This window comes from Biomphalaria glabrata, chromosome 6, assembly GCF_947242115.1.
Source record: "Biomphalaria glabrata chromosome 6, xgBioGlab47.1, whole genome shotgun sequence".
Lineage (NCBI taxonomy): Eukaryota > Metazoa > Mollusca > Gastropoda > Planorbidae > Biomphalaria > Biomphalaria glabrata.
Window position 1 is genome coordinate 45306138 of NC_074716.1, and position 27414 is coordinate 45333551.

Genomic DNA, 27414 nt, shown 5'->3' on the forward strand with positions numbered 1-27414 from the left:
TTGTGGATTCACCAGGATTCGAACCCCCGGTCCCGGGTTCAGTAGCCAAGCGCTTTACCGCTTTACCACCGCGCCTCCCTAACCGGTAAATTATAGTGATTTGATATCTTTTTTTAAGTGAACAGAGATATTCAATAGTAAGAGACTGTTTCTGACACACATCTTTATTTAGATTACAATTATTTAAAACATTCAGTTGATAACAAATATGTAAAGTACATAATTCCCATCAGTCATTGAATATTACCCCAGTGAAATAAGTCATGTTTAGCTAGCTGATTGGTGAAAGGAACTACTGCTATGTGAAACGTTTAGGTGGCTCACAGGTTCAAGATCTGGTCCTTTAACGGCAGCAGCTTCATATCAAATGTGACACAATGTCTTTTAATTAAAACATAGAATTCTGAACAGACTTGAGGTCTAGCACCTTAAAGTTTAAATATTGTGGGATAGTCATAAAGAGACATAAAGGAACAATAAGCAACTGACCAATAATCCCATTCTGCTGGAGGCCGGTGTGGACATTATAGAGGCACTACTTTCCGTTCGTTAGCTCAGCAGGGTCGGATGACGGCATGCTAAAAGGGAATCTCTTTTAATTAGCTCAAAGAAAGAGGCGTAAAAGAGTTGCCCCCCGGAAGTGGTATAGGAATCACCTCAGTTTCCTTTGCCCTCACTGGCATGGAGGAAAGCAACTGGGAGCAGAGGACATCTCAAACAGCTGGATAACTCAAGAAGGTAGCGGGGCACACGTGAGGCCCAAAGAAAAGCCCTTTTTCGTTTCTTCTCATGCAGCCTGCTTTATTTAAATTGTTCTTAATAGCAATGAGACTTAAGCCTATCCAGATCGTTTAAGACATTGGTTCTCAAACCTTTTTGGCCCGGGGACCACGAGAAGAAACAACTGTCTCCTGATTCACGCTTCGGTTGTTTTAATCGCTGTTGGAGAATAAGCAGAAACGTTTTGAAAAAGAGAGCGATAGAGAAAGAGAGAGACAGAGAGAGAGAGAGAGAGACAAAGACAGAGACAGACAGAGAGAGACAGAGAGTAACAGAGAGACAAAGACAGAGACAGAGAGAGAGACAGAGAGAAACAGAGAGAGAGAGAGAGAAACAGAGAGAGAGACAGAGAGAAAGACAGAGAGAGATAGAGAGAGAGACAGAGAGAGAGACAGAGGGAGACAGAGAGACAGAGAGAGACAGAGAGAGAGAGACAGAGAGAGAGAGTCAGAGTGAGACAGAGAGAGAGAGTCAGAGAGAGAGAATCAGAGAGAGAGAGAGACAGTGAGACAGAGTAAGATTTAAAAAAACAAGAGTCAGAAAGGGATAATGGGGGTAGTGAACGAAAGAGAGACAGAGAAAAAAAAATTAAATAGGATTTTAAAAATAGTAAAAGAGAAAAGAAAGAAACAATTCTAAAAATAATTAACAATTAATTCAAACAAATATTAGTTGATAACTTTCTCACTTTAAATGTTTATTTACAATTACAACAAAAGGCCGCAATCATTGGTAACACATTTCAATGGAAAAAATTAGTATCTAAATGTTATAATCATTAGTCATTAATAAGGAATAATTAACAAACACATCAACAAGAGGAGTAAATTTTGTTTACACTAATTATTTAACCACCTTGAAAAGTCGGATTAAGAATAAAATAAAAACTACGTAATTCATTCTTACAAATTGTAACCACATATTGATTTTTATATTATATCATTTTTATTCATTTCTTTAAAACTGTTTCATAAACTGTTATGTTCGCTATACACAAGTAAAACTATCACGCACTTTGTAACGTCCTCACTAGGACTCTCGGATACCCCTCTGACTCCAATCAATGCACAGACGCAAAACTAACTGCCAGAATAATTTACAACCCCTTAGCTTTCGAAGAATTTTAAGATTCAGAATTTCTTTTGGGATTGAAGATTATTTCTCCTAAACCTAGCCTCCAGCAGAGGGTAGGGCTACCAACCGAGAAGATTGTAACCACAGTCCAGAGCGCATGCCACGGGCAGGTAATTTTGAAGCATACGAAGCCAGCTTTAGTGACATTTCTTCATCCCGTGCGATCTAACAGAAACTCTTGCACAAGTAAATGCACCATTGCGATTAACAAGATGGACGTAAAGTGTCGATGAACGAGTGAGAACAAGGACACTCTGGTCATTTATTTATAGAATTATACGTAAAATCTAGACCTTACAAGCGAGGTTGAGATTGAGTTTTAGATTGAGGTAGAGGTCGAGGTTTGACACCCGACTCGAGTACAGTTGTGTCTACTGAGCACCTAAAGGAAAGCACGGAAAACCTTCTCCCAGATACCCCCACCCCCTCTGGTCCACAAATGAGATTGGACCATAGCGCTACGAGCATGAAAGTAGCACCATATAAAAGGTATAACTATTACAGTGAGTATATGCTTAGTAAGAAATATAAGATGTTAAATATAAATGTGTTAAAGAAAATATCATGTACAAGAATTTCTTCTGATTACATTGGAATGTTTTGTTTATTTAAAAAGGTCAATTTTAAACACATTTAATGTATCTCTTCAATCCTTGCGATCTATAGGACAGATGATGTTAAGGTCATCTGTGTCTTTGTCTAACGGTTAACGAGAGTGTCCTGTAGCCAGCACAACGACCAACCGCCTTTACTTTCTCCATCTTTAAAGTCGAGTACCCATTAGAGTAACCCATCAGGTGGACTCAAGCACCCTAAAAATTCAAAATGCCAGGCTTCACCCAGTTTCGAACCCAGGAAGCAAAGCGCTTTACCATTCAGACACCGTGCCTCCTGTGCTTAACAATAGGTATGGACAAAAACAACAACAAAACAACAAGACATTTATGAGATTAAGGTTGAACATAAGGTCAGATAAACTTGAACTACGAGAATGTATTATGTAAATTAAACAAGACAAAACAAAGATGAACTACAGAACAATTTCTTTCGTTAGTCAAATTGAGATGCAAAGATAAACAATCACACAATTAATAATACAATGATGTACATAAAAATTAATAAATAATTAGCATTGTCGTTAAAAAAATATATAAAATTGACAAATTAAAATAATAACAACCAGCGAAGCAACAAATGGTTCACAAAAATACACGTTGTGATAACTATATCATAATTATAACGACATTTTCATGCCTGCAATATATAAAGTTAAAAGGTAGAACCACAAAATGAAATACATCACAGTCCATAGAATAGGTCGAACATTTTGCATAAGAATATTCTAAATTAAAGACATTTATTTACATTTACAGCTTGTTTTGGTTCTCCTAGGTAATGTCCTTTCATTCTTAACATAAGTACTTCAGCTCCGCCCATTATTTAATAACAAATAACTAATCTTTATATTGAAGGAAAATACAATTGATAAAATTTTAACAATATCAACAGTTCATCGTAAGAGATAATACGATTGTTATACAGAAATAAATTAAGTTTCGGTTACTGTTTGGTTTAAAAGTTGCACAGCAGGTCAGCGAGATAATTTACACCGTAGCTTAACACTCTGCCAACAAGACTTTAAAAAACTGACATAGATATAAATAGCAATAAATAACAATAGAGCTCTAAGATACTATTCACAAGACACATCATTGATAGAATGACATGTTAGAAAAAACAAAGAAAACTTTTATTCATACAGCATTAAAAGCACATCATCGATCCTGGATGAACATAAAAATTCATGTAATATCAGTTATAGATAATATCTAGGATATATAATCATTTCCAAATAAATTTCACGTTTGTTTGTTTGTTTTTTTCCCGTTAAAATCTAATTTCCTTAAAAACATTTAAAAAAAATTAATATTGACTTCAAACGGCGATTTGAATTTTTTAAAAATTGCCTACATTTGAAATAGAATCATAAGTTGTAACAAAAAAAAAAAAAAAAGATGTAATAATGTAACAAAAATTGTAGAAAAAAAAAACGGGAATAGTACATATTTCAAAATAAAAGTCAAACTGAAAGATGCTCAAAGTACTACCGCATTGAATGTCACGTGACTTTATAAGACTGTTGTGTTTTCACAGCCACCTTCAGAGTTTATTGAACACAAGATTGTGCTCATCTATAATCACGCATTAGGACCTTTAATCAATACGTTGAGTAGAAAGAAACTCGAAGTATACAACTATTTACACACGTTTAAATTAAAACGAATGAGAATACATGTTTATATAACACACATATATATATATCACCTTTAACCTTTAAGAAATAAATAAAAAACCTGTGATTTGGAGATTTTTCATTCTTGTTATCAGAACTGACTGTCACAGCAAATGTGACTTTTTAAATCTCAACCTTTCCTCGAAGTGACATTCTCCATAAGTGAATTCATGACGCATGTAAAAGCAATTGTTTTAATTATCACCAAAAGGTTTCCTCGTAATAATAAACATATTTGCATATTATTACGAAACATATTTTCAGCACTCAACAATGACTGTAATAATATCCATGCTGTCGTGTTGCAGATTGACATAGAGAAAAACAACTACACTGCATTTCAGATAATCCGAAGTCCAGATATTCAAAAGTTTAGATGGTCAGAAGTCCAGATGTTCAGAAGTTTAGATGTTAAGAAGTTTATAAGTTTAGATGATCAGAAGTTTAGATGTTCAGAAGTTTAGATGCTCAGAAGTCCAAATGTTCAGAAGTTTAGATGTTCACAAGTCCAGATGTTCAGAAGTCCAGAAGCTTAATGTTCAGAAGTCCAAAAGTTTACATGTCCAGAAGTCCAGACGTTTAGAAGTCCAGATGTTCAGAAGTCTAGATGTTCAGAAGTCCAGATTTTCAGAAGTCCAGATATTTAGAAGTTTAGTTGTTTAGAGGTCGAAATGTTCAGAATTCCAAATGTTCAGAAATCCAGATGTTCAGAAATCCAGATGTTTAGATGTTCAAAAGTTTAGATGTTCAAATGTTTAGATGTTTAAAAGTTTAGATGTTCAAAAGTTTAGATGTTCAAAAGTTTAGATGTTCACAAGTCAAAGTTAAAAAAAACCCAGATCAACACAGAAACTTAGGCTTCGTGGTGGTTAGAGTTCGGGGCGCCGACGTACAGATTGAGGAAGGCAAAAGGCGCCGGGTCACTTTGGGGATGTATCTCCACCCTGTGCGACCCGTTAGCGTCGTTATCGTAGTTGCTGATGGTGTCGTCAAGAGGGCTGGCGTCTCTGTGCACGATGTTGGGCAGCCAGAGATTTTTTCTGGAGAAGAAATTAAAAATCAAAGCTTTTATTGAGAGAGACTAGTTGAGATGTTCAGAAGTTTAGATGTGAGGGTTAGGGTTCTGTAAGGCAGTGAACGTACATTATATTTGTGGACAGCGCTATAGGTATTAGATTCATATTATTATTGTTCTTTTTATTATCAGTGTTATTATTGTTAAAATATTTAAATTATTGTGATCGACATATATCAACAGAAAAATTTTTTCCATTACTGCTTCGTGTGTGACTACAGAGGCCAATCCTTGACGCACAGTTGCGGTCACAGGCTGCTCATCTGTTGCACTTTCATCCTTCTTTTTACAACTGTTGTGTTTGGCATATATATATATTTCAACGCTGTATTTAAACTTCTGCTACAAATTATTGATCATTTTATTTAACAAGATCTCCATAATGTTGCTAAAGTTTGTTTTTCTATAGATGCACATTTGTTGTTTTTAGTTGTTCCCACTAGCACATAGCGAATTTCTGATGGGCCTACCTCCTTTCGGAGTGATACTGTCTACTACTACAAACTGAATAGTTTAGAAAAGACATTCCGCTGTACTAAAAAAGTGCAAAAAAAAAATCAGATATCATTTAGATTACTATTCTTATCAACACTTTTAACAATTTATACACCGGATACACCAGGAATTACTTTATGTCTTAGTAAGAAAATCAAGACAAAATAACAAAATTGTCAAAGAATCAGCATCATTTTTTAACGTGGGGTCTTAAGGTAAGATAGACAACGACACAGTTTAACAGCTCTGAGTAAAAAAAAAAAAGACGATGAACAGCTGATAAAGCTACTTACCTGGCCATTGGACTATTGGTCTCACTGTCCGAGCTAGCAGACGACCGGATGCTAGAGAAGTGATCGTAGCCCCTAGTGCCCCGCACTGTGAATGTCTGTGACAGAAGGTAATCCCACACGGTGGGTTGGTGCTTACCAACAATTCGAAGGTGACGTTTTCTGTAACAAAATTTTTAACCCAATAGATTAGGAGCATTCTTGTAGAACTACGTTCTATCTGACTCCATACATCAATAGAACATTCTTGTAGAACTACGTTCTATCTGACTCCATACATCAATAGGACATTCTTGATGCTAATTTCAGCATATTATCAGCTGCCTGGGAAAAGTTTTTCAGGGGGTTGGGGCAAATAGCATCGCTCGAGGGCGGTTGAGACCCCGGATGTCGTAGGTGGTGCTTCAGTGAGGTAGAACATCCATGCTGCCTATATATCTATGACATATATCATGTAACCTGATAAGCTATCCCAGGGGTTGACAACCTGTGGGTCGCGACCCCCTTGGGGGTCAATTGACCATTTGCCAGGGGTCACCTAAGACCATCGAAAATATGGATTGGTATTGTCTACGCTTCTATTGCTGTATGTGTGTGTCTTGGGTGGGGGGGGGGGGGGTCGCGGCAGAGTGGGGGATTGTAAAAAGGGGTCGCCGAGCTTAAAAGGTTGAGAACCGCTGAGCTATCCGGAGTATATTTCCCCTCAGTCGCTAGGGGGCACACATCACTCAAGTTTTATTGAATATTATCAATATGAAATGTGGTTACATTAATGTAATACGTTAATTAGTTCTTTAGTACAGTAACTGTATCCTACTAGTGTAGCTCATCACGCCTCCATGTATATATAAATAAGTGTGTATGTGTGTGTGTTCATGTGTATGTTTGTGTGTGTGTATGTTTGTGTATGTGTGAGTGTGTGAAGGTGATACATTTTTTAACTTAAACTATCCTAAGATATTAATTTATTAATATTATTTATTTGTATTTTAACTTGATAAGAAAAATTCTTCTGGAATAAAACCTAATGCATTTAAATATATTAGCCAGGCCTCTCTCATCTATAAGAAACCTTGACAGTCATAATCACACATTTTAGACATTAAATATTAAAGCCGCTGCCTTCTTTCTAAAAATAGCCCTTTCATTTATATATATATATTGTTAAGGCCTCCGCGCGGTGTTGATTCTTGACAATATGTCTAGTGTAGATCTGACTGGAAGTAACGCTGAATTCAACTAATTCAGTAACACCGGCGAAAGGCCGAAACAATCAAATATGTAGTCGACGCTGATGTTGTTCTATAAAGATATTTAATACTCAAGAAGGGAATCGTCCGATGTCAGCTATGTCCGTAAATCCGTATATCTATTGTACTCAAGTCTACTTCTCTACAAGAAGCGTCTTCCTTTTAGCGTCGCTTAGAGCGTTCTTGTTTTTTAACCAACTTTATGTTATCGTCGCTAAGTAAAACTTTACCCTATTCCCGAAACAAATAACTAATTCCTAATCATGTCATAACAATATATATATATATTTACATACGCATTACGCAATGGATCTGCTAAGGTGTATTTGTGTCTAGGGAGTGTGGTGTGTTGTATAAAAAGCTTACATACGCTGCCTACCTCCTATGTAACATACAGTAAAATTTGTAGAAAGCTGATCCATGTCTTACCTGCCCCAGTAGAAGATAAAAACGACTAAAGTCAACATCATACCCAAGGATCCACCCACGATGGCGCCGACCATGGCATCACTCACTGAAAAGTAGAAAGAATATCAAAATGTTATAATTATAAAATTATCTTATTTGATCTGTGGAGGCAGAACAAACAATATAAAGTAGCAGATAGAACAAATAATAAAATATTGTAAAATAACATTAGACATAGTGTCAGACAGAGAGAGTTTGGGGAGAATTATAGGAAGCTGTGACAGAGAGAGACAGAGAGAGAGAGAGAGATAGAAAGATAGAGAGAAAGACAGAGAGAGATAGACAGAGAGAAAAAGAGACGGACTGAGAGAGATAGAATGATAGAGAGAAAGACAGACAGAGAGAAAGAAAGAAAAAGAGAGAAAACGAGAAAGAGAGAGAGAGAGAAAGAGAGAGAGAAAGAGAGAAAGAAAGAGAGAGAGAGAGAGAGAAAGAAAGATAGACAGACAGAGAAAAGAAAGAGAGAGGAAGAGAAAGAAAGAGAGAAAGAAAGATAGACAGAGAGAAAGAGAGAGAGAGAGAGAAAGAGGCCGTCAGAGATATGTTGTGAAAGATAAATTAAGAGCTGTCATTGATATCCGTATATTAAGATAATGCTTGTGCATAGCAGACATAGAATCATAAAAACAACAAAAAAGTTCTGAAAAAGAGGAGCTAACCACGACCTATAAACCTTATTTATACCATGCTTAATTCTAAAAGGTGACCAATGAGATCTATATGGAAAGTTACAAAGTCACAGAGGGCTATCTCCTAGTGACTTTTTTTTTTTACTAGAAAGAGTGAAACTCATTGGCGATCAATTTTTTTTTTGAAAGAACGATAACCTTCTGTTTATTTAGAAAGGTAATGAGAAGTCTTTGTGTATTTAACACGAGCCCCTAAAAATATCCATCGCGTTGGTTAATGAAGCCAAGAAGTAGGCTACACCAAAGTCACAGTGACATTAAAGTAAGAAGTGTAGACTGAACCACAGGGTACAAGTATGGGGCAGACAATGGGACGTTATCACAGTTGCATCGCATTTGTTCTTTAAATCAGTGATGCACAATACTCCATAACCTCAGTCTCCGCTTCATAATACAGCCTCAGAGGCTCCGCTATCGAGTCGCTAGAAACAGGGAGAGGGGGGCAAGCAGGACTTCAGTGCGAGACCCAACAGAAAGGTGCCCCTTCACGTCTATTTAAGAATCCTATGGCTGCCAAGCCATACAGTACGCGCGCTAGACTTTCGTTCGGTCGTCTCGAGGTCCTGGGTTCATACCCTGTCAGCTTCCATTCCGTCATCCTGCGAGAGGTTTGGACTAGAAAGTAGATTATCTTCAACTCTGAAGCAACATCCGAGTCACGTAAAACAAACATTTATAGTCGTATTCAAAAATATTCGGCATGAAAGGGGAGGCAGAGGGGTCCACGCGTACCCAGTAGTCCGGAGACCGAATATTTATGAAAGCGGGCCAGGGATGAATTATTTCAGGCACCACAATTCTCTAGGCAATGCGGCCCGAGACAGGCGTGTCGAGATTTTATTAGATGTCGCTCAAGTCTAAAAAGGTTAGCTACCACAGCTTTAAATTATATTCCAGCCATTTTCTTAGCGTAAAAAATTAAGATCTTTATTATGTCACACGGTACACGACTATGTCAAGTTGGACTTTTAGTCTTTTTTTTAAAGTTATTATTATGAGTTTTCATATTTTTGAATACATGTGACCCCCCCCCCCCCAACTGCTCCTCCACCCGTTCTTCTGTCGTGTCAATCACATTCAAGATACTTAAGACTTACAAAGACAGCGGGTCAAAGTAGAAAACGAGCACTATATAAAAACTACTTAAAAAAAAACAACTTATACAATTGAAAGAACCTCCCAATTACTGCCATATCTTTTAATGCTCCAAGATGTACATGCTTTTTTTTAATATAAAACATTATTAATTAATTACCACTAAGTAATAAGCTAGTCATTTAATTTTTTTTTTTAAGATTGATTCTTAAGTTGTCATCGGCAATGAATTATTGTCAAAAGTTTCAACTTAATCCGAAGACGGGGAGTGTAAGAAATTATGTGCTTCCGGTTTGTATCAGACAAACAGAGTGAGTTGATATAAGCTTTGTAAGATCAGGTTTGAAGTTGGTAATAACTAGTTGACCTATTGATATACCATTGTATATGTCCTCTTGCTGTCCTATTAAACCCATTACCCTAGTTACACATGCTTTTTTTTTTCATTACCATACTACAAGTGTTATTACATTATACCAATTGTAGTCTTCAACTCATTATTTCATTATGAATTTTTTTTTTAAATCTCTTAATACTGCACTGATGTTACCCTAATATTCTTTTCAACATATGGGAAAGGTAGCTATTCATTTTTGTAGTCTTTCTGTACGTCTATCCATCTGACAAGTTTAAATCTCAAGAACTAGAAGAACTATTGAAAATGTGATGTCACAAGCATATGTGGCCAGCAAAGTTTACCAGCGACATTGTTTCTTCTGAGAGAGAACCATTTTGTAATTAAAGTTACGTATGTGAGCTTTTATTTCATAATCACTTCACCTTTATTGTAGCAATGCATAACTGTAATAGAAATTATGCTAATAAAGGAAACTCATGTTCATTATTATAGTTTTTAATAATTATGCATACAGTTTTGTCAAAATAATAATGTGATAACAAACTCATTTGGTCAAATTGTTATCATACAAACCCATTAGTTCTTGTTACTCCACTAACCTCTAACTCTGAATATCGCAATTTCTTGATACTTTGTCTACAACTATTTCTTTATATACTTTCCGAATCTTATTAAAATAAGAAATAAATTACAGTTCTGCCGCAGCGTCGTTGTAACTTCATTGTGACATTTTATGATTTCTAGTCACCAGTGGCATAGCTAGGGTGGGGTGAGGGTGGTCCAAATTTGAAAATTTCCTCGGGCCCCCCCAAATGAATGTCCATTTTTTTTTTTACATTTAATATGGATCTAAGGTCAGAAAACCAAAATCTAGAAAAAACAATCTCTGGACATGATTTTTTGTTTAGAAGGTTCATTATATGTCTAACAACATTAAAAAAAATGAAAATAAAAAAAAATATGCAAATTAGGCATCCAATATGGCCACCGCAAGGCTAAAATATAGTACTTGCAAAAAAGTTCATAACTTTTTTAAAACTAAGTCTATTAGAAATAAGGCTATTGCATTGGCTGAAGTAAAATAAACTATGTGGGACTATTTTTTATGAAATGGTGATGATATGAAATAGGTACTAAAAATTTTTGACATTTTTTGTCCAAATTGAAAAAACATACCCCCTCTAACAAATAAGTAAATATTGTTGGATGTAATAATCCTTACTTCAGCCAGTTGCTAATACATTGAGGCTTATTTGTACAAAATTTCACGGAGTTTGAACTTAAACTTTTCAAATTATGAACTTTTTCATGTTATGAAAAATGCGGAAAACGCAGTTTTGAGAAAATTGAAAAACAAATAAAAAAATTGCATGCCATGAATGAAAAATGTCTCCTACTTACCCTCTGATATATTAAAATTACTCTCTATCTATCCTGGTATATTAGGAAATCTTTTTTTTTTTAAGAATTAATTGTCTTTCTGTTCTTCTTGGACATGTCAGTTCCAGAAGAACTCAATATATATTATCTTTTATTTTTTTTTCCTAATATTTTTCTTGATAATTTATTCATAAACCCTTTTCCATTTTTCTATTTGTTTAAAAGCAAACAGCTGTTCAAATTGTTAATTTCTTAACATTTACTGTTTTTTAGAATATTGTTTTAACAATGGTTTGGATGCTTTCGACTCTGCCATGTACCATTATCACCGAGGCAGAATCACTATGACCTTCTTCGCTAGAACATTTGACCTTTTCTTTGAATAGTAATACATATATATAGCCTTTTTAATAGTTTTTTACAGTCACTTTTGTAAAATACAATTTTACAGTGAAAATAACAATACTGACTTAAAGGGAAACTCCGATAGTTTTTCAAATTTTAGTTATTGACTTATTTAAATTCTGCGTAAAAAGTTGTAATAGTAAACATTGTATCATTTTTTATTTAAATGCTCAGAAAATTTTATATTTAATAAATTAGACAGAAAATTCTTCACGCCCCCAAAAAACGGGTTTCTGCGAGATTTTGTTTTAAGTTATTTCATGCGTCACTTCCCTAAACAATACCGAAAGAGAAACTTGATTAACCAATCGTATCGCTTCATTCTTACAGTAGCTGTTAGGCTTAGTGACGGCCTAGTCCAGAGCTATGATACAGTTATATATATATAAACATGTATAGATAGATCCAAAAGCATTAGGCAAACCAACTCGAGAAAAAAAAGTAACATTTTCATCTAAGCCTCTCCCTATACCAAGAAGTAAATAGATCGTGTGTCTGAATGATTCGAACAAGCTGGTCAGTGTAAGGCTAGTCGAGACTACGTGTAGTCGGTCATGACAAGACAACCAAGCGATAGTGTTTGTTGTGTGTTGAGTGGTCTGGCGAGAAAATACACACTGCCGTGATTAGTCAAGCATGTAAATCTACTTTTAATACGCATTTTTTCTTTGCTTACAAGATCCTAGATCTAACTGCATAGACAAAGATATATTTCTTTTACGAGAATGTAAACTTTGCTGTATGGTCTCCTGTTATACAATATAAGTCAGTAGATTAAAACACCTTTGTGACATCACATAGAAACCTGGTGAAAGTCTGACTGTTTTGGATGCGCAGGAAAATTACGTCGGAAAAACATCAATTACTAAGTTATTATTGCAAATAAAAAAAAAAGAAGAATATATTCATTATCTGTAAATCAAAACACATAGTATATCAAAAATTGTCAAAACCATCGGAGTTTCCCTTAAAATTAAATTTTAATATGTAGAGGACTATTCGTCCATAGACAAAATTTCACTAGGGCATTTTATTTGCGACCGATCAATCTAACACATACATCTGTATTTGTATATATATATTTCTTTTCAAAAACTATTCTAATTATTATCTATAGACATCTGAAATTAATTTAATATCAACCTGCATTTCACAATCACTAATGTCAAAAATCTTTTCTTGGGCTTTCATTCAAGTCCAAATTAAGATCAATCGAAACCTATGGCCTATGGGTTATGCCAAAGTAAGTTCTTGATTATAAGAAATTATTTTTTTTTTACATTTAATTTATATATAATATTTTAATCTAACAACAAAATAAAACTGGATCTAGATATCTAGATCTAGACTTAGATATAAACTATTAATTAATGTTACCTTTTGAAGAAACATCATTTTCAAAACACTATTGTTGAAAATATCCATTTTCAGTTGTGGATTAATTGTATAATTTTAAAAAATCTAACTAGTCTTTACTAGATCTACTATCTAGACTTCGGTGACACTTAAATGACACTAATCACTATCATTCAAATCATTCATATTCATTCACTATGATGACTATGACTCAGTATGAGTATGACCTATGACGGCTATGACTATGAGTATGAGTCACTATGACTATACGGTGACTATTTCAATTAAAATCTTTTTTTTACCACTAGATCTACCTTTTCCTTTTGTTGTTTAATGGTCATATGTATGCAGGATTATTTAGTCTAATAATACAGACAATATACCAATAAGTCTTTTAAGGTGACAGCGTACACATGCTGTTTGTTTACAGTTTCATTGATTCAAATCTAAATCACTAGGTCTAATTTGATTAGAGTACATTCCCTTAGACTCTTCCTTTTAGTATACATATTTCTATAAACATATCGCATTTTAACTTAAAACTTAATAATAAATAAATATCATTTACCACAAAAAATTTACAATATTTGTACCCGTTGCTATGGTAAACAAACAATACCCCCCATCCTCTAAAAAATTTTAAAAAATAATTATAATTCGAATATTTTCATTAAATAAACTGATTTGTATAGAGCAGTAATTCCCAAAGTGGTCTATATAGACCCTCAGGGGTCTACGAAGACTTCCAGGGGGTCTACGAAAGTGAAAAAATAAATTGGGGGTCTATGAGAGGTCCACGGGGGTCTACGATAATAGATTTCATTTAAAGCAGATCATTTTAATTTTTACATTCATTTAATGTAATTATTTTATACAGTAATATATGATTTTTACCTTGGTAAATCATTTAAATATATATCGTGCTAATCAAACCAAAGAATTGTCTCAATACTTATTTAAAATTTTAATTTTGTCTACATGTAACAAATGTTTAACAAAAAGAAATGTACACTGTCCAGCGTTGATTATTTAAAACTGGGATTCATTCCTTCCTTGTCAAACAAGCGGTTGCCTATGTGACTTTTTTTAAAATAATGATACGAAACCAATTACGCTAGAGGATCATCTGAGACAATGTCACCCTGACAAAATAGATAAAGATTTGAAAATTTTCTAACACTCAAAGATAAAGTTAAGAATAGACCCACACAATCTCACTTCAACATCATATAGAGAAGATGGTTTGTGAGCGTCTTACAATATCTCTTTACTTATAGCAAAATACGGAAACATAGGTAAAACATTGATTTTACCAGCCGTTGTAGTAGTGAAACTGTTTTACACACACCTAAATCTGATATTATTAAAAGAATTTCTTTAAGCAAAAATACAGTTCAAGGGCACATCGGTGGCATGAGTTATCAAATTAAAAGCTTCTTATGTGATTATTTGCAAAGGAAATATATAGACAGTTTGGGATCAGTTTGGGACCAGTGGCGTCACAGGCTCTGATGGGGTGTAGCGCTGTGTGCTGTAAACTGCCTAGGGGTCGCCAGCTCCTTATTTTTCCTCAGGGTTGACCCACGACAGCTTTCCCATGTTTGGGAATAGTTGCAAGGCAGCAGATTTTTAAATTCAGTTTTCCTTCTGCTAGGTGGCTAATGAGCTCTTCCTGCTTGAAGCCTACTGGCTAAGGCGCCAGTTACTCGCCTTCGCCCCTTCTCCTTTAGTGAAAACAGTTCGGCGGACACGTGAAAGATACACGAGAAACTCAGTGCGAAAACTTTTACAATGATACTTAAAACAAATTAATTAATTAATATTTATTGTTTCAATGTCTTCTTTATAGAATGTATGAAACATGACATCCGTAGGAACAGATGATAAGCCTGGGTAAAATAACATTTCCAGTGTGTTTGATGATTCCAGCAATACATATTATTTGTTAATTTAATTGGTTAAATTTGAATTTTATCAATAAAAATTAGTTATTATTTAATACTTTATATGTATTTTTAAATTGCATTTTCACTCTTCAACTCACTAAAATTAGAAATTAGTTTTAAAATAAATTGCAAAAAAAAAAAAGCAATATAAGTTAAGCAGGGGGTCTACCAAAAAGCAGAAAACATGGCAAGGGGTCTACGAGACGAAAACGTTTGGGAACCACTGGTATAGAGAAATGGTTGCATTTTACTAATATTAAAAGAATCAAAAAGCGACATTTTTGTCATTTTTGACCATTCTCTAACCAATGCCATGATATCTTGCTGTTCATGTTGTTATGTATGTTGCTTGTATTTCACAAATTAGACATATATTTATTAAGTTCATTATCTCATGTCACAATGTCGAATGTCAAAGTACAAGGGCCCTTTAAGAGGCCCCACAAATCCCTTGCTACGCCACTGATATTCACTTACAGAGGTCCACGCCAAGAGACAAACCTCTGAGTTTAACAAAGAGGAAATGAAAGGTACTAGACAGGTGTCAGAGTCCTGCCATAGAGCGGTTGTTATTTCAGCTTAATGGAGAACGGACGTTCTTTTCATTGTGCTTACTGAAATTTTTTACTTTTGGATATTATTCATGACAAATGGATTGTAATTACGTACAACGCTGCTACTAGCAGCTTATGGCTGGAATGATCTTTGCTAAGTTATCTATTTGATATAATAAACGAAGTCTGCTTATCTGTGTGTGTTACTTTGTGCATTAAAACTCGTGTCATGTTATTAAGTACAAATCAAACAGAAGAACTAATAATTACAAGCAAGCAAAATAAAAAACGCATATAACCCCGCGCTAACATCTAAAATAATAAAGTTACAACTCCCAACTCAAACGCTATTTTTATCATTGTTAGTATTTTTGTTAAACATCTTTTAAATTCTCCGGCTCTACCAGGATCATGATTTCATTTAACGGAAACAAAACTTCACTGCATTCTCTATAATAGTGTAGAGTGTAGACTATCATTCCACTCTTGATACGTAATTAAAAACTCATTATGTTATCATATAAATATTATTATTATTATTATTGTTAGTGTGTAATATTACAGCTTACATTCGTTTTTAGATTCAGACGATTCCGCCGATTCTGCTGTGTGCTTCTGTGTGCTTCTCTTAGCTGTTGATGTTCCGTTGGCGTTGGATGTAGACGTGGCGTTGGATGCTACCGTGAACGTCGTCGTTTGCTTGACTTCACCAGAGGCGGAGCTAGCAGCTGTGGATTTAGCCGTAGTGGTGGTGGCCAGAGTGGTCGTTGTAGCTGGCGTTGATGCCTTCGTAGTTGTGTCTGTCGTTGTTTTGGTGGACGAGGTGGATGAGGTTGTCGCAGCGGTCGACGACAACGTCGTAGTAGCTGACCTGGTGTAGTCGCCCAAAGAAGATGTGGTTTGATTGGCAGAAGTGTCAATCAGTTGATTACCACCGGAGATGGTTGTGTTGGCTGTAGGAGTTAACAGACTTCCTTCATTGACATTTGGACCATTTGTATATTTAGGTGGCAAGAGTTCAGGAACTGCAGACATAAAAAGCAACGAATTGTATATAATTTGGATAGATTATGATAGGTTTTAAGTACTTCTAATAAGACTCTCTCGCTTTCTCCCTTTCCCACCCACCCCCTCTCTCTCTCTCTCTTTCTCTCTCTTTCTCTGTGTCTCTGTCTCTCTTTCTTGTTATGTGGTATGCGGTACGCGACTGTCAACTGGACGGTCCCTGATTCGAACCCTATCCGCCTCCACCCCCACCCCCCTCCCCGGCATCCAGCGGGAGTTTTGGGTTAGAATGTAAAAATATTCAAATCTGTTGGAATATTCGAAACGAAAAAAAAATGTACAAATTAAATAACAGAAGTAGTAACAACAGTAGCTAGAAATGCGCTTGAACTTGGCCTGGCTTGGCTACCTATGAAGGGGGCTCGAGGTTCGACACTGAGCGCCTGAAGGCAGCACGGAAAAACCTTCTCCTAGATACCCCCTCCCCCCACTGGTCCACAACTGAGATTGGACCAAAGCGCTCTCAGCATGAAAGTAGCGCTATATAAAAGCCATAATTTATTTTATTTTATTTATAGACCATTGCAAAACAGAGTCGTCGTCGTTAACTCAATATATGCTCTTATATAATGTAACAATTTAATTTACATTTACATTTTATCTATCCCTTTGTCGACATTTTAATACTAATTATATAACTATGGCCTCCATCAGTCGCAAAACGACTATGGATTATCTCATGCAATAGCAATGTTCAATCCTCTCTTCGCAGTTGATGTATTCAAAGGAAGCCTAGCGCTTTATCCCTCTGCCACCATGCCACCAACTCAGCCACCAGCCCCCAACTCAGCCATCACGCCCTAAATTTATCTGTACTACTAACTATATTTTACTTTTTTTTTTAAACCTTACATAAGTCAGGTCTTTATACTGCGATTACACTGGGCAGATTATTTGTAGTAAGGCACCCAAAGGCTTTGTCCACGTCACGTGTGGAATAATATGCAGCTTACAATTGGGTTTGAGTAGTCATGGGAAACACTGCACTCACCCTTAATCTTCAGAATCGAAGACATCGCCATTGCCCATTGCCATTGTTTATTTGAAGGTAAAACCACAAGATACCAAGTTTGTTTTGAAAGACAACACACATCAGATCTACCAACCTTTGCAGACGTATTCAACGACCATATAATTGGACTGCGAAGGGAAGTTGAGCTGGTCACATTGAGTGATGATGTTGGACCACGTGGCGTCAGCGATACAGTTCTGCTTGTTGTCGCACTTTGCTTTAGTACTATCTTGAACTATCGAATTGCAATCCTGTTAAAGAGAATATTGAGAGCATGCGCTTAGTTGAACAGGAATATGTTTATAAAAGAAGTTATAAAGAATCAAACGTGAGTATGTGTAGTTGAAATAATTAGCCCAGAAGAGCGGAGTCTCGTTAAACAGACTTAGAGGTGTTCCAAATTTATGGGGCTTCAAGACTGTTGGGGCTTTGTCATTGTTTATTAACGACCAGCGAAAGGGCAAAAGCCATCATTAGTTTTTTTGTTTTTTTTTTTTGGGGGGGGGGGAGGGGGCTGTCCGTTCGTGCGTCCCGTTTAGATCTCAAATACTACAAAAGATTATTTTATACCATTTTCATGATGTTTTAGATGTTACAAATGCAACAGCTACTATATTTGTATATGAAAGTGAAGGGTTTAAATTTTAAAAATTAAAAATGCAGTTCTATTGTCCATAAAAAATACACCATTACCTAATACAAAAAAAGGCGTAACTTCAAACAGTTGACGGTGTTACGAGATCGATATCCGAATGGATCCAAACATTTTTAAAATTATTCTCTTTAAATTATTTTATTGTAATTGAAGTTTAATATAGTCTTTTCAAAAATATTTTAAAAAAATGTTTTTCTTCTTTAAATTTATACGATTGGAGAAATGAAAGCAAGTGCGTCAACTTAACATCCCATATTGGAGGAATTGATATTTTTTTAAAAGACATGTTTCAGGGATTGGCTTTTTTTTTTTAAAAGACAGCACATCTCAAAGAACTTAGCACCAAACTACTGGAAATAGAATTTAATTTCGCATGTGTATGTTGACATAAGCACCTCTAAACTAACTCTTCATTTAAAAAGCGGAAGGGGGGGGACCATAGAGGAACATCTTTAATGCTCCTACTGAGTGTCTCATCAATAATGTGGGATATTCAGATATTATTTTCTAAAAAAAACTTCCAAATTCTCATCTTTAATACATCTGCTATATCCACCGGTTTGTAATAAAACTAATGTATTGTTCTTTTCATTTTTTTGGTAACTTTTTGTTGATAAGGCCCGTGACATGAGTGACTGAAATAAAATGGTCTGCAGACCAAATTTGTTTTCTTGTTGCAGAATGGCACTGATAGGCGGAGTTTTCGAATAGGAAGGTCAAAGGTTCGTAACCTGGTTAGTGCTGTCCAATAGTTCACTATATGGAATTCACCAATTTGTTTGTTTTAAAATTGTGGTCCCTAGTGCTACATTTACATATGCATTATCATTCATTATTAAAGCTTATAGCTTCACATGTGTATTTATTCATTTTATTAAGAGAGTAACTCTGCTAAGTCTTTGCTTTTCCTGGCTGCTTCAGGCAACCCTTTCTATGCTCTAATGGCACCAGGAAAGAAGGGACACTTTTAGAAGTATGTAGGTATATTTGTAATAAGAAATGTTCCGTTATATTTGTAAAAAAATGTTTGTTTGTAAAATGTTTTACATGTTTCGGATGTTCCTTCAGAGTTGAAGATAATTACTTCCTAGTCCAAACCTCTCGCAGGACGACGGGGGATGGGAGCGGGCAGGGTTTGAACCCGGGACCATCGATAAATCTGAATGACAGTCCAGCGTGCAAACCGCACGACCAGGCAGCCATTTGTGTCTTTCTGAGTAATTTATTTGGTGGTATTTTAATATTAGTATATTGTGTTTCAGTGTCTTATGTACTTAGCTACTATCCTGATGCGTCTCTAAATTTTATAAATGGTGTTGCTGAGGCCAATTGTGAATATTCATTTGTTATAAGTCTCATGGCTTTATTTTACGTCAGTTCCGGTTTGTTTTGTTTTAGGGGCCAAACAGAACTCACCTATCCTATTATTGATCTAACCAAAGTTAATCCCACGATAACATTAAACTAGAATTCGGAGATCTGTATTTCCCATTTTTATGAATGTAGAGGTGGTACAATTTTGTAAACAGTTAATCTTATTGTCTTTCTTTATATTTTTTCTGTTATTAGTGTGATTTTTATTGTGCAAGAACTCTTCTGTGGTTGCCATATCTTTCCAAAAAATTTCATTATTGTTATTGAAAATTTCTGAGTTATAAAAGTCAAGATCTAGATCAGCGAGAAAAAGCGACAGATAATTACAAAAGACCGAAATTTAAATTTAAAGTTTGTGAAATTGCAGCTTGAAGTAGGTCTGCTGTTTAAAAAAAGAATTTTAAAAATACTGAAATAAGTATTTAAAAAAATGTATTTCAGTTCTTAAGAATGAATATGTAAGGCGTGTCAGAACATTACTCATAAGAAAGCTTATAATCGATCATCAATACTTTTGTAAGAATTGATTGAGTTATACAAATATTCATTGAGTTTTGGGACCAGAATGGGGAGGGGGCTGGCTGCTTCAGGTCTCAATGTTCTTACCTCCGCCTCTGGTACACAGCACTCCTTCCTGTAAGTGTCCATTGATGCTGGACTGGGGCAGTTGGCGGTTTTATTCTTGGCTGCATGCCTTATCTTCGTGACATTGATAATCTTACCTTCTGGGCAATCTAATCTCAGGTACTGGTTCAGATTGCCATAACAGGCAGAGACTTTAGATACAAAAAATATATTTCAATAAGCGATAAACGAAAAGAAGATGCACTGAACTAACTGAAACATAATCAATCAGTAATCATGCAATCAATAAATACGAAAATCATGAAAGGCTAAACTAATTTTGAATTTAAAAAATACAAATATGTAAAATTATTATTTAAAAAATAAAACATACCAATAGTAGCTTTTATAGTGGGTTTTATGCGCTTATATGTTTCCATGCCTCTAGAAATTATATCTAATGACCCAAGATCATCAATATGAATAGTATGCTATAGTATATGAAACTATTACAGAATTCATCTTAAAGAAACAAATACTGTTTGATTCCCTAGGTAGAAGTTATGAAAATTTTGACCACATTATTAACACAAAGTAGACTATATACGAAGCTTGAAACTTATAAACTGATATACTCCACTACCCATTCGTCTCTCCCAATATATATAGGCTCCTAAGATCAGTCTAGCAATAAAAAGTTCTGCCGTAATGGAAACCAATAATCCGCCTTTACATTTTTAATCTATGTTGAAATTCGCAGCTTCTAGACACCCATAGTATTAAAAAATTTCTAAATACTTTTCTCTTGGGATCTTAACACGCACTGAGCAGGGAAGAAGAAGCACTAATACGAATTTGTCCTAGCCAATAAAATAAGAAATATGTCTGTCCCAATGAGTTTAAATTAAACGGAGGGAGTATTCATTGTTTCACTGTACACGGAAATATTTCTGTTGGGAATTTGAGAACACTTAAATTTCTACCTCCATTTGAAATGAGTGCCACACATTTGTTGAAGATTGTGCTAGCCACACGTATTAAGCCTAAACGTGTTGCTAATAGTTGCCCTTTATTTCTCGTTCTAAAGTTCTCGATAGACGCGAGTCAGAGTGACATTCATAGATCTTTGATGCATAATTTGTTCTCACATATACATCCTGTTGCTACACACACACACACAATCACTCACATACGCTTTGTTCACTCCTCCACTATTTGCCGACACGCAATCCCAGTCTATTCACACTCCTTGTTGCCTGCGTCATTTACAAATAGTGTACATCTCTCCTCAACAAATACGCGATAAAAACATATTTGCTAAATTTAGAGAAGAATTATGGTCTGTCTCAAGGGGGATAAAACTGAGCAGGCATCGAAACATTTCACAGTATACCCTCCTCTCTTTTTTTTTTTTTTTATACATTTAATTCTATATTAATTTTGGCTTCTTAACCGCCTGTTTCTCTTCTCATTAGATCCCATAATCCATCTTGATTAACTATAAATAGTTAGCTTTTTGGCGTATCCGGTGAAACAGAATATAGTTATAAAACATATATAACCAAAGAAAGACAGCTATGAAATACATCGGAGTCAGAGAAAAAAAAAAAAAAAGTGAAAAATCTTTTTACCAGACAGACAGACAGAGGTGATATAATCTTTGTAAAAGAAAAAAAAACTTCTTATAATCACCATACAACCAAGCATACCAACACTCTGGTTCAGGAAATTGCAGTGTAATGTTAAGGGATCGGCGCGTCTTGTCTAGGTATCAAATATGTTGGTCTGTGTATAAATCATTGCGAATATGTAAACCTAACCTCAGGGCCGGATTTAAGGTAGGGCAGGCGGGGCTACAGCCCAGGGACCTCCACAAGAAAGGGACCAACACAACAGAGAAAAATAAAATCTATATTTCGACGGGTCAGCAAGTCTACGCTTTTTTTTCTTGAACATTTTTGTTCGCATTTTTTCCAACAATATTTTAAATCTTAAAGTCGGCTACACAGTCGTGGTTGAAAAGTTTCCCTTTATAGTGACTGTTTCTTTGTGTAATGTCCTCCGTATCTACTTCATTGCCTAAACCCTAACAATTGTTTTTTATATGGTTACTAAAATATATTAATTAGCTTTGAACGAAATAAAGCATCTCGCCAGCATTCATCCCAGCCTGACAAGCTCAATTACATAAGTAGAACTCATCTACAAGCCACCATCAGTATTTAAAATCCTTTTCTTAGATCAAAGGCTCAATTAGAGCAGAATACCGAGGGTCTGTCAAGAAAATATCGTTATTCATTTAGTTAAAAAATTTGAACCAGTAAATTAAAGACGATTATCATTAACTGGCATCCCATGTAAAGTTATAGACTCAAATAATATGTAGCAACAATATAGTATTGCTATTACTGATTACATGTACTACATACTAACAGGGCTTTAAAAATGTTAACCTGTAAAACTTCACGCTCGTAACACTGTTTCTAAGTTACATAAAAACCTACAGAGCAGTATTAGTTATTTAATGTCACAAACTAGAACATATAACAATATGAGAATTAATATTGAAGACATTGTACCTCCTAAAAAAATATACTTTTGAAAGTTTAGAAATGCTCGTTCACAGTTGGCCACAGAAACAGATGACCTTTACATCGTCTATAGATCGCAAGGTCTGAAAGGTGCACTTTTTAAACTGTATTATAAAGACTTAAAAGTCATCATTGAATCCCAATTCTGATAACAAAATAAATCTTTAGGATTATGAAAGAATATTTTTTTTTTACAAATGAAGCTATAGCTATTTATCTCAAGTTTAAAAAATACTAGAATATGCGTCCTCGTTTGGGAACCCCTAGAACAAACCCAAAATAGAGCAGTGAGATTTATAACTAAAGAATATTCACATTAGATTCGAGTAATACCTTTACTAAAATCACGAGATTCAGAGACGCTTTAAGCCAGAAGATCGAAACGTAAAGTACTATTTATAAACACAGCACAGCACACTAGCTTGTAAATACAAAAAACACACAACCGTATAAAGACACTCCAGAAAATATAAAGATATAGACATATTCCTTATTCCATATGCGTGGACCTATTCATATAAGTATTTTGTGTAAGCATTAATCAGTTCTAGCAGCACCTGACGACGTGAACCAGAGGCAGACACGTGAAAGTTTGGTTACACCTGGAACAAGATGGAAAGGATGGCCCAGAACAGGGGACTTATGGGGATCTATTGTTTGGGGGCCCAATTGAATGCATGTGTCTGGAAGATGAATGACGCAGTTTTTAACATTTTCCCAGTCCTAACTTAGCACATTTTTAGCACATTTTTAGTACATTTTAAGAATTGATTCTAAAACATAATTTCTTAAATGACCCTACTTAATTAATTTTATTGTAGATTGTAAGGGTAGGAATATAATCTAAATCCTTTTTCTAACGTCAATTTTAATTGTAGGCTATGTTTTGTTTTCAACTGTGAACCAGTCCGAGTAGCTAAGGTTTGGGCAGTGTATTTGAATTAGATTATACTGACGCTACAATTTCCATGATAAGTTTACTACTGGATTAAAAAGTTGAGCCCAATTTAAAAAAACAATATTTGTTTTTAAACATTCAGATGTCTTCTACTATGTCTCTTTTTTTTTATTTCAGCTTTTTTTCCCCTGAGCTGTAAGCTCTTTTGTTCTATGAAAAAACAAATTTGTTAGAGCATTGATACCAATCTAATTCGACCTGCGGGCCATTTTAATTTCCGAAACTCGTGTCGCGGGCCGCGACCAAAAGTGTACAAAAACGATACGAAATTCACCTGAAACAATTTTATTAGAAACTTGTGGATCTAGTACCTTAAATTAATTAATGGGATAGTGGAAGTTATCTTTTTTTTTACGCGACGTAAACTGGCTTCATTTCTCTACTTAAAAATGTGAGCAACGGTGAAGATAGCTTTACAACGACTCATTTTCTTGTAGCTAAATTATCCCAACGGTCCTCAAATCTCTAGGCGTAGTTTAACAATCTTTAATTCACGCTCATACCAAGAATGTCGTCATATTTGTGTTAATATCTGTTTAAATGTTGTTGTTTTTTAAAACAGCCACACTTAACAAAACAAATATGTTGGCTTATCATGTTCCACAAAAATGTAAAATTCACTTTTTCTGTTTGATTCTAAATTCAGAGCTCACTAGGAGTTTCTTTGGCTCTCCCATTTCATAAGGCATAAGCCTACACATTTTAAATGTCATACTACCAATCAATTAGAGAAAAAGTCATTGCCCTAACCTAGGGAAAGATACATTTTTCAACCTTTTTTTTCAGGAAAAAAAAGGGAATTTTCTACACTTTTTACCAACGTTTCGGTGGGCCGGATCTGGTCCGAGGGCCCTATTTTGAGCATCACTGTGTTAAAGCATCATCTTTTTAAGCACTTTTTTTTTCTTGCTTTACAAAAGCTGCCAATTTCTATTCGCTATATGTTACACTGCTTGGTAAATGACTGTGTACCTCATCAGTTCACGGTTTCTTTTCAGAGATTTTGTAACACAGAAAAATTGACGTAACATTTTTAACCATGGAAGCATTTTAGTAAACGTTTCAAATACATCAAACTGAACAGACTTCTAGTTGGCAGAGATTCCAAATTAGTCAGAACAAGAAAACAAAAGAATCGATCAGTGTAGATTCTCATACAGTGGGTAAAATCCATAATTTTAAAGCATTTTGGGGCACTCGGTATACAGGATAAAGTGATGAAAATTTAGGTTTTTTTTAAGTTAAATGATAATTTGTGTGCACTTTTTATACTGCAGAATCAAATTTAGTTGGCAAGAAGAAAGTTTACATTAGCGTCCTTGATATTGTTTAGGAAACACCAATAAGCAGATCTGATATAACAAACACCAATAAGCAGATCTGATATAACAAACACCAATAAGCAGATCTGATATAACAAACACCAATAAGCAGATCTGATATAACAAACACCAATAAGCAGATCTGATATAACAAACACCAATAAGCAGATCTGATATAACAAACACCAATAAGCAGATCTGATATAACAAACACCAATAAGCAGATCTGATATAACAAACACCAATAAGCAGATCTGATATAACAAACACCAAACAGCCCAATGTTTAGGAAATACATTCTATACATACAGCCTTGAATGAATAATGAACTCTTTATGAAATCTTAATATTGCGTCTGTTCTATTTATTTAATTGTTTCTGTTGTGATGTTTTTATATGAGAAAAGAGTCATTGTAATCACAACAATGTTTTATAAGTATCAATAAAGCAGTCTTAGTCTTAGTCTTATACTGTGACAAATTTATCTCTATCAACACAATAATCAAACAAATAAATAAACTCACCTGACTTAGTAGGCAGCGTCTGCTGTGGTTCACATGAGGCCAAGGTGAAAGTCAGTGCTACTAAGATTACAATGTCATGCCCCAAGAGCATTCCACCCCATTTATGGTCAGCTGTCGAGACAGTGGGCACCATCAGTTGTTTTGTCCGATGTAGTCCACCTTCGCATTACCACTGGGGGAAGGGGATACGCCCTCTAAATTCTGGCTTCTATCTTCTGACAGAATTCACTTGAATCGTAGTTACAACATAAGAATAAACTTTGTTTTTGTGTGAGACAATACGAATATTTACATTCTCTGGAATGGTGATCAACTGATGTCAATAGAAAAAAAATGATTGTCAAAAACAATCAGTAATTACATGATTTCAAAAATTTGAATTAAAAAATAAATGATAAAAACAAGCAAGCAAAACATACAAAAACTGCCAAATATGTATATATATATATATCAATACTGTAGGATGTATTTCCCTTTTTGATGTTAAAACAAAATTCATTGCCACTATTTAATTAACATATTGGTTAATCCTTTGAGTGATCCATTTTCTGTTTGGAACAAAGGAACAATGTATCACTTTGCAACGTTTTAACTTGATAGGAAGTGGGAGAAATAACGTGTTAAAAATTTGTACCAGACAGACAGACAGAGTTGATTTAAGATTTGTACTAATTTTCAACTCATTTCAGATTACTTCTGTTGGGCTGTAAGGTTTAGACTTAAGAAACGTTTGTTGAATGAATGTGTGTATTTCCAATAGACTCAAACTGTTCTAGTGGACTGCAAAGTGACTTTTTTATTTATAAAGATCAAAATACAAAAATAAAACAAACAATAACAAAACATTATTATTATTACAATCTGTCTTTATGCTTAGAACGGGCGGACAAACGAATACTAACAGTCATTTTGGTCGCCTCCTAAAGGAAACCCTAAAATGCTAAAGATTCAAATCCAACATTGGCTACCACAACAGTAAAAATGCATTCCGGCCTTCTTCAGTCGTAGAACGACATTGGTTCATCTCGAACGAAGTGAAAGTTAAAGAAATTAAAATGTAATAGATAATATTATCTGTTCTTACCTTATGCTATTCAAAGTGCACAAATTGTCACTTAATTCTCCAGATGATCGAAACAAAATGACAGCGACTAAATTACATCCGTAACTGATAGGCCAACGTCACTAAGGCCGCCATTATTTTCGGCCCGCTAGGTCAATGATCATCTCCTGCTCCGATATGTTTTGCTCATAGAGATATTATCAAGTACAAGAATACAGACTGCATACAGGCTTTAAAACAGTTGAATTACATAGTAAATAGTTCAAACATCTAAATAGCTATTTAAAAAAGGACATGTCGCTAATAAAGTACCACACTTCTGACACCAAAATAATATCTATTAATGAAAACGGTCTCTCAATCCTTCTTGCTTGTATTAAACACAGCGTCATCAAAGGTATTAGAAATTTGGCCCCATTAAAAAAAAAGGAAAATAAAAAGTTAAAAAAAAAATAATTTTAGCCAAGTTCACCCTGTCCTCTCTCTCTTCCTCCCTGCCTCTTTTTAACATCCAATCGTCCCTCAATAGAAGAGGCCCAGGTCCACGGCTTGCCTTCCTCCCCCAGCGGTTTTGTTGACACAAAGGACCAAGCGCAAACGTAGACCTAAGTCCATGTTTGAAGAGAGACTGGGTGTGTCCCCTCTCTGCTGTGCACAGCAGTGATGTGCTCCGACACTGAATGGTGGGATGGATGCCTCACATAAAGACTCATATCAG

General features: G+C 35.0%; 2 protein-coding genes across 3 annotated transcripts in view; one reads left to right on the forward strand and one right to left on the reverse strand.

Annotated features, from left to right (window-relative positions):
* LOC106057545 (hyaluronidase conohyal-P1) overlaps positions 1–27414 on the forward strand; it is a 199086-nt gene that overhangs the window by 51112 nt on the left and 120560 nt on the right. The gene's annotated exons all lie outside the window — the stretch shown is intronic.
* LOC106057547 (integumentary mucin C.1-like) lies at positions 1457–27233 on the reverse strand. Of its 2 annotated transcripts, XM_056032322.1 has the most exons (8): positions 26718–27233; positions 25634–25946; positions 20281–20450; positions 17740–17896; positions 16138–16593; positions 7747–7831; positions 6071–6229; positions 1457–5247 (listed from the first exon to the last, which is right to left on the reverse strand). In XM_056032322.1, exons 2-8 carry the CDS (start codon positions 25764–25766, stop codon positions 5061–5063), a joined length of 1347 nt encoding a protein of 448 aa, XP_055888297.1. In that variant the 5' UTR covers positions 25767–25946; positions 26718–27233; the 3' UTR covers positions 1457–5060. The 2 variants fall into 2 exon arrangements, with proteins under 2 accessions (XP_055888297.1, XP_055888298.1); XM_056032323.1 differs by lacking the exons at positions 25634–25946; positions 26718–27233 and adding an exon at positions 21222–21555.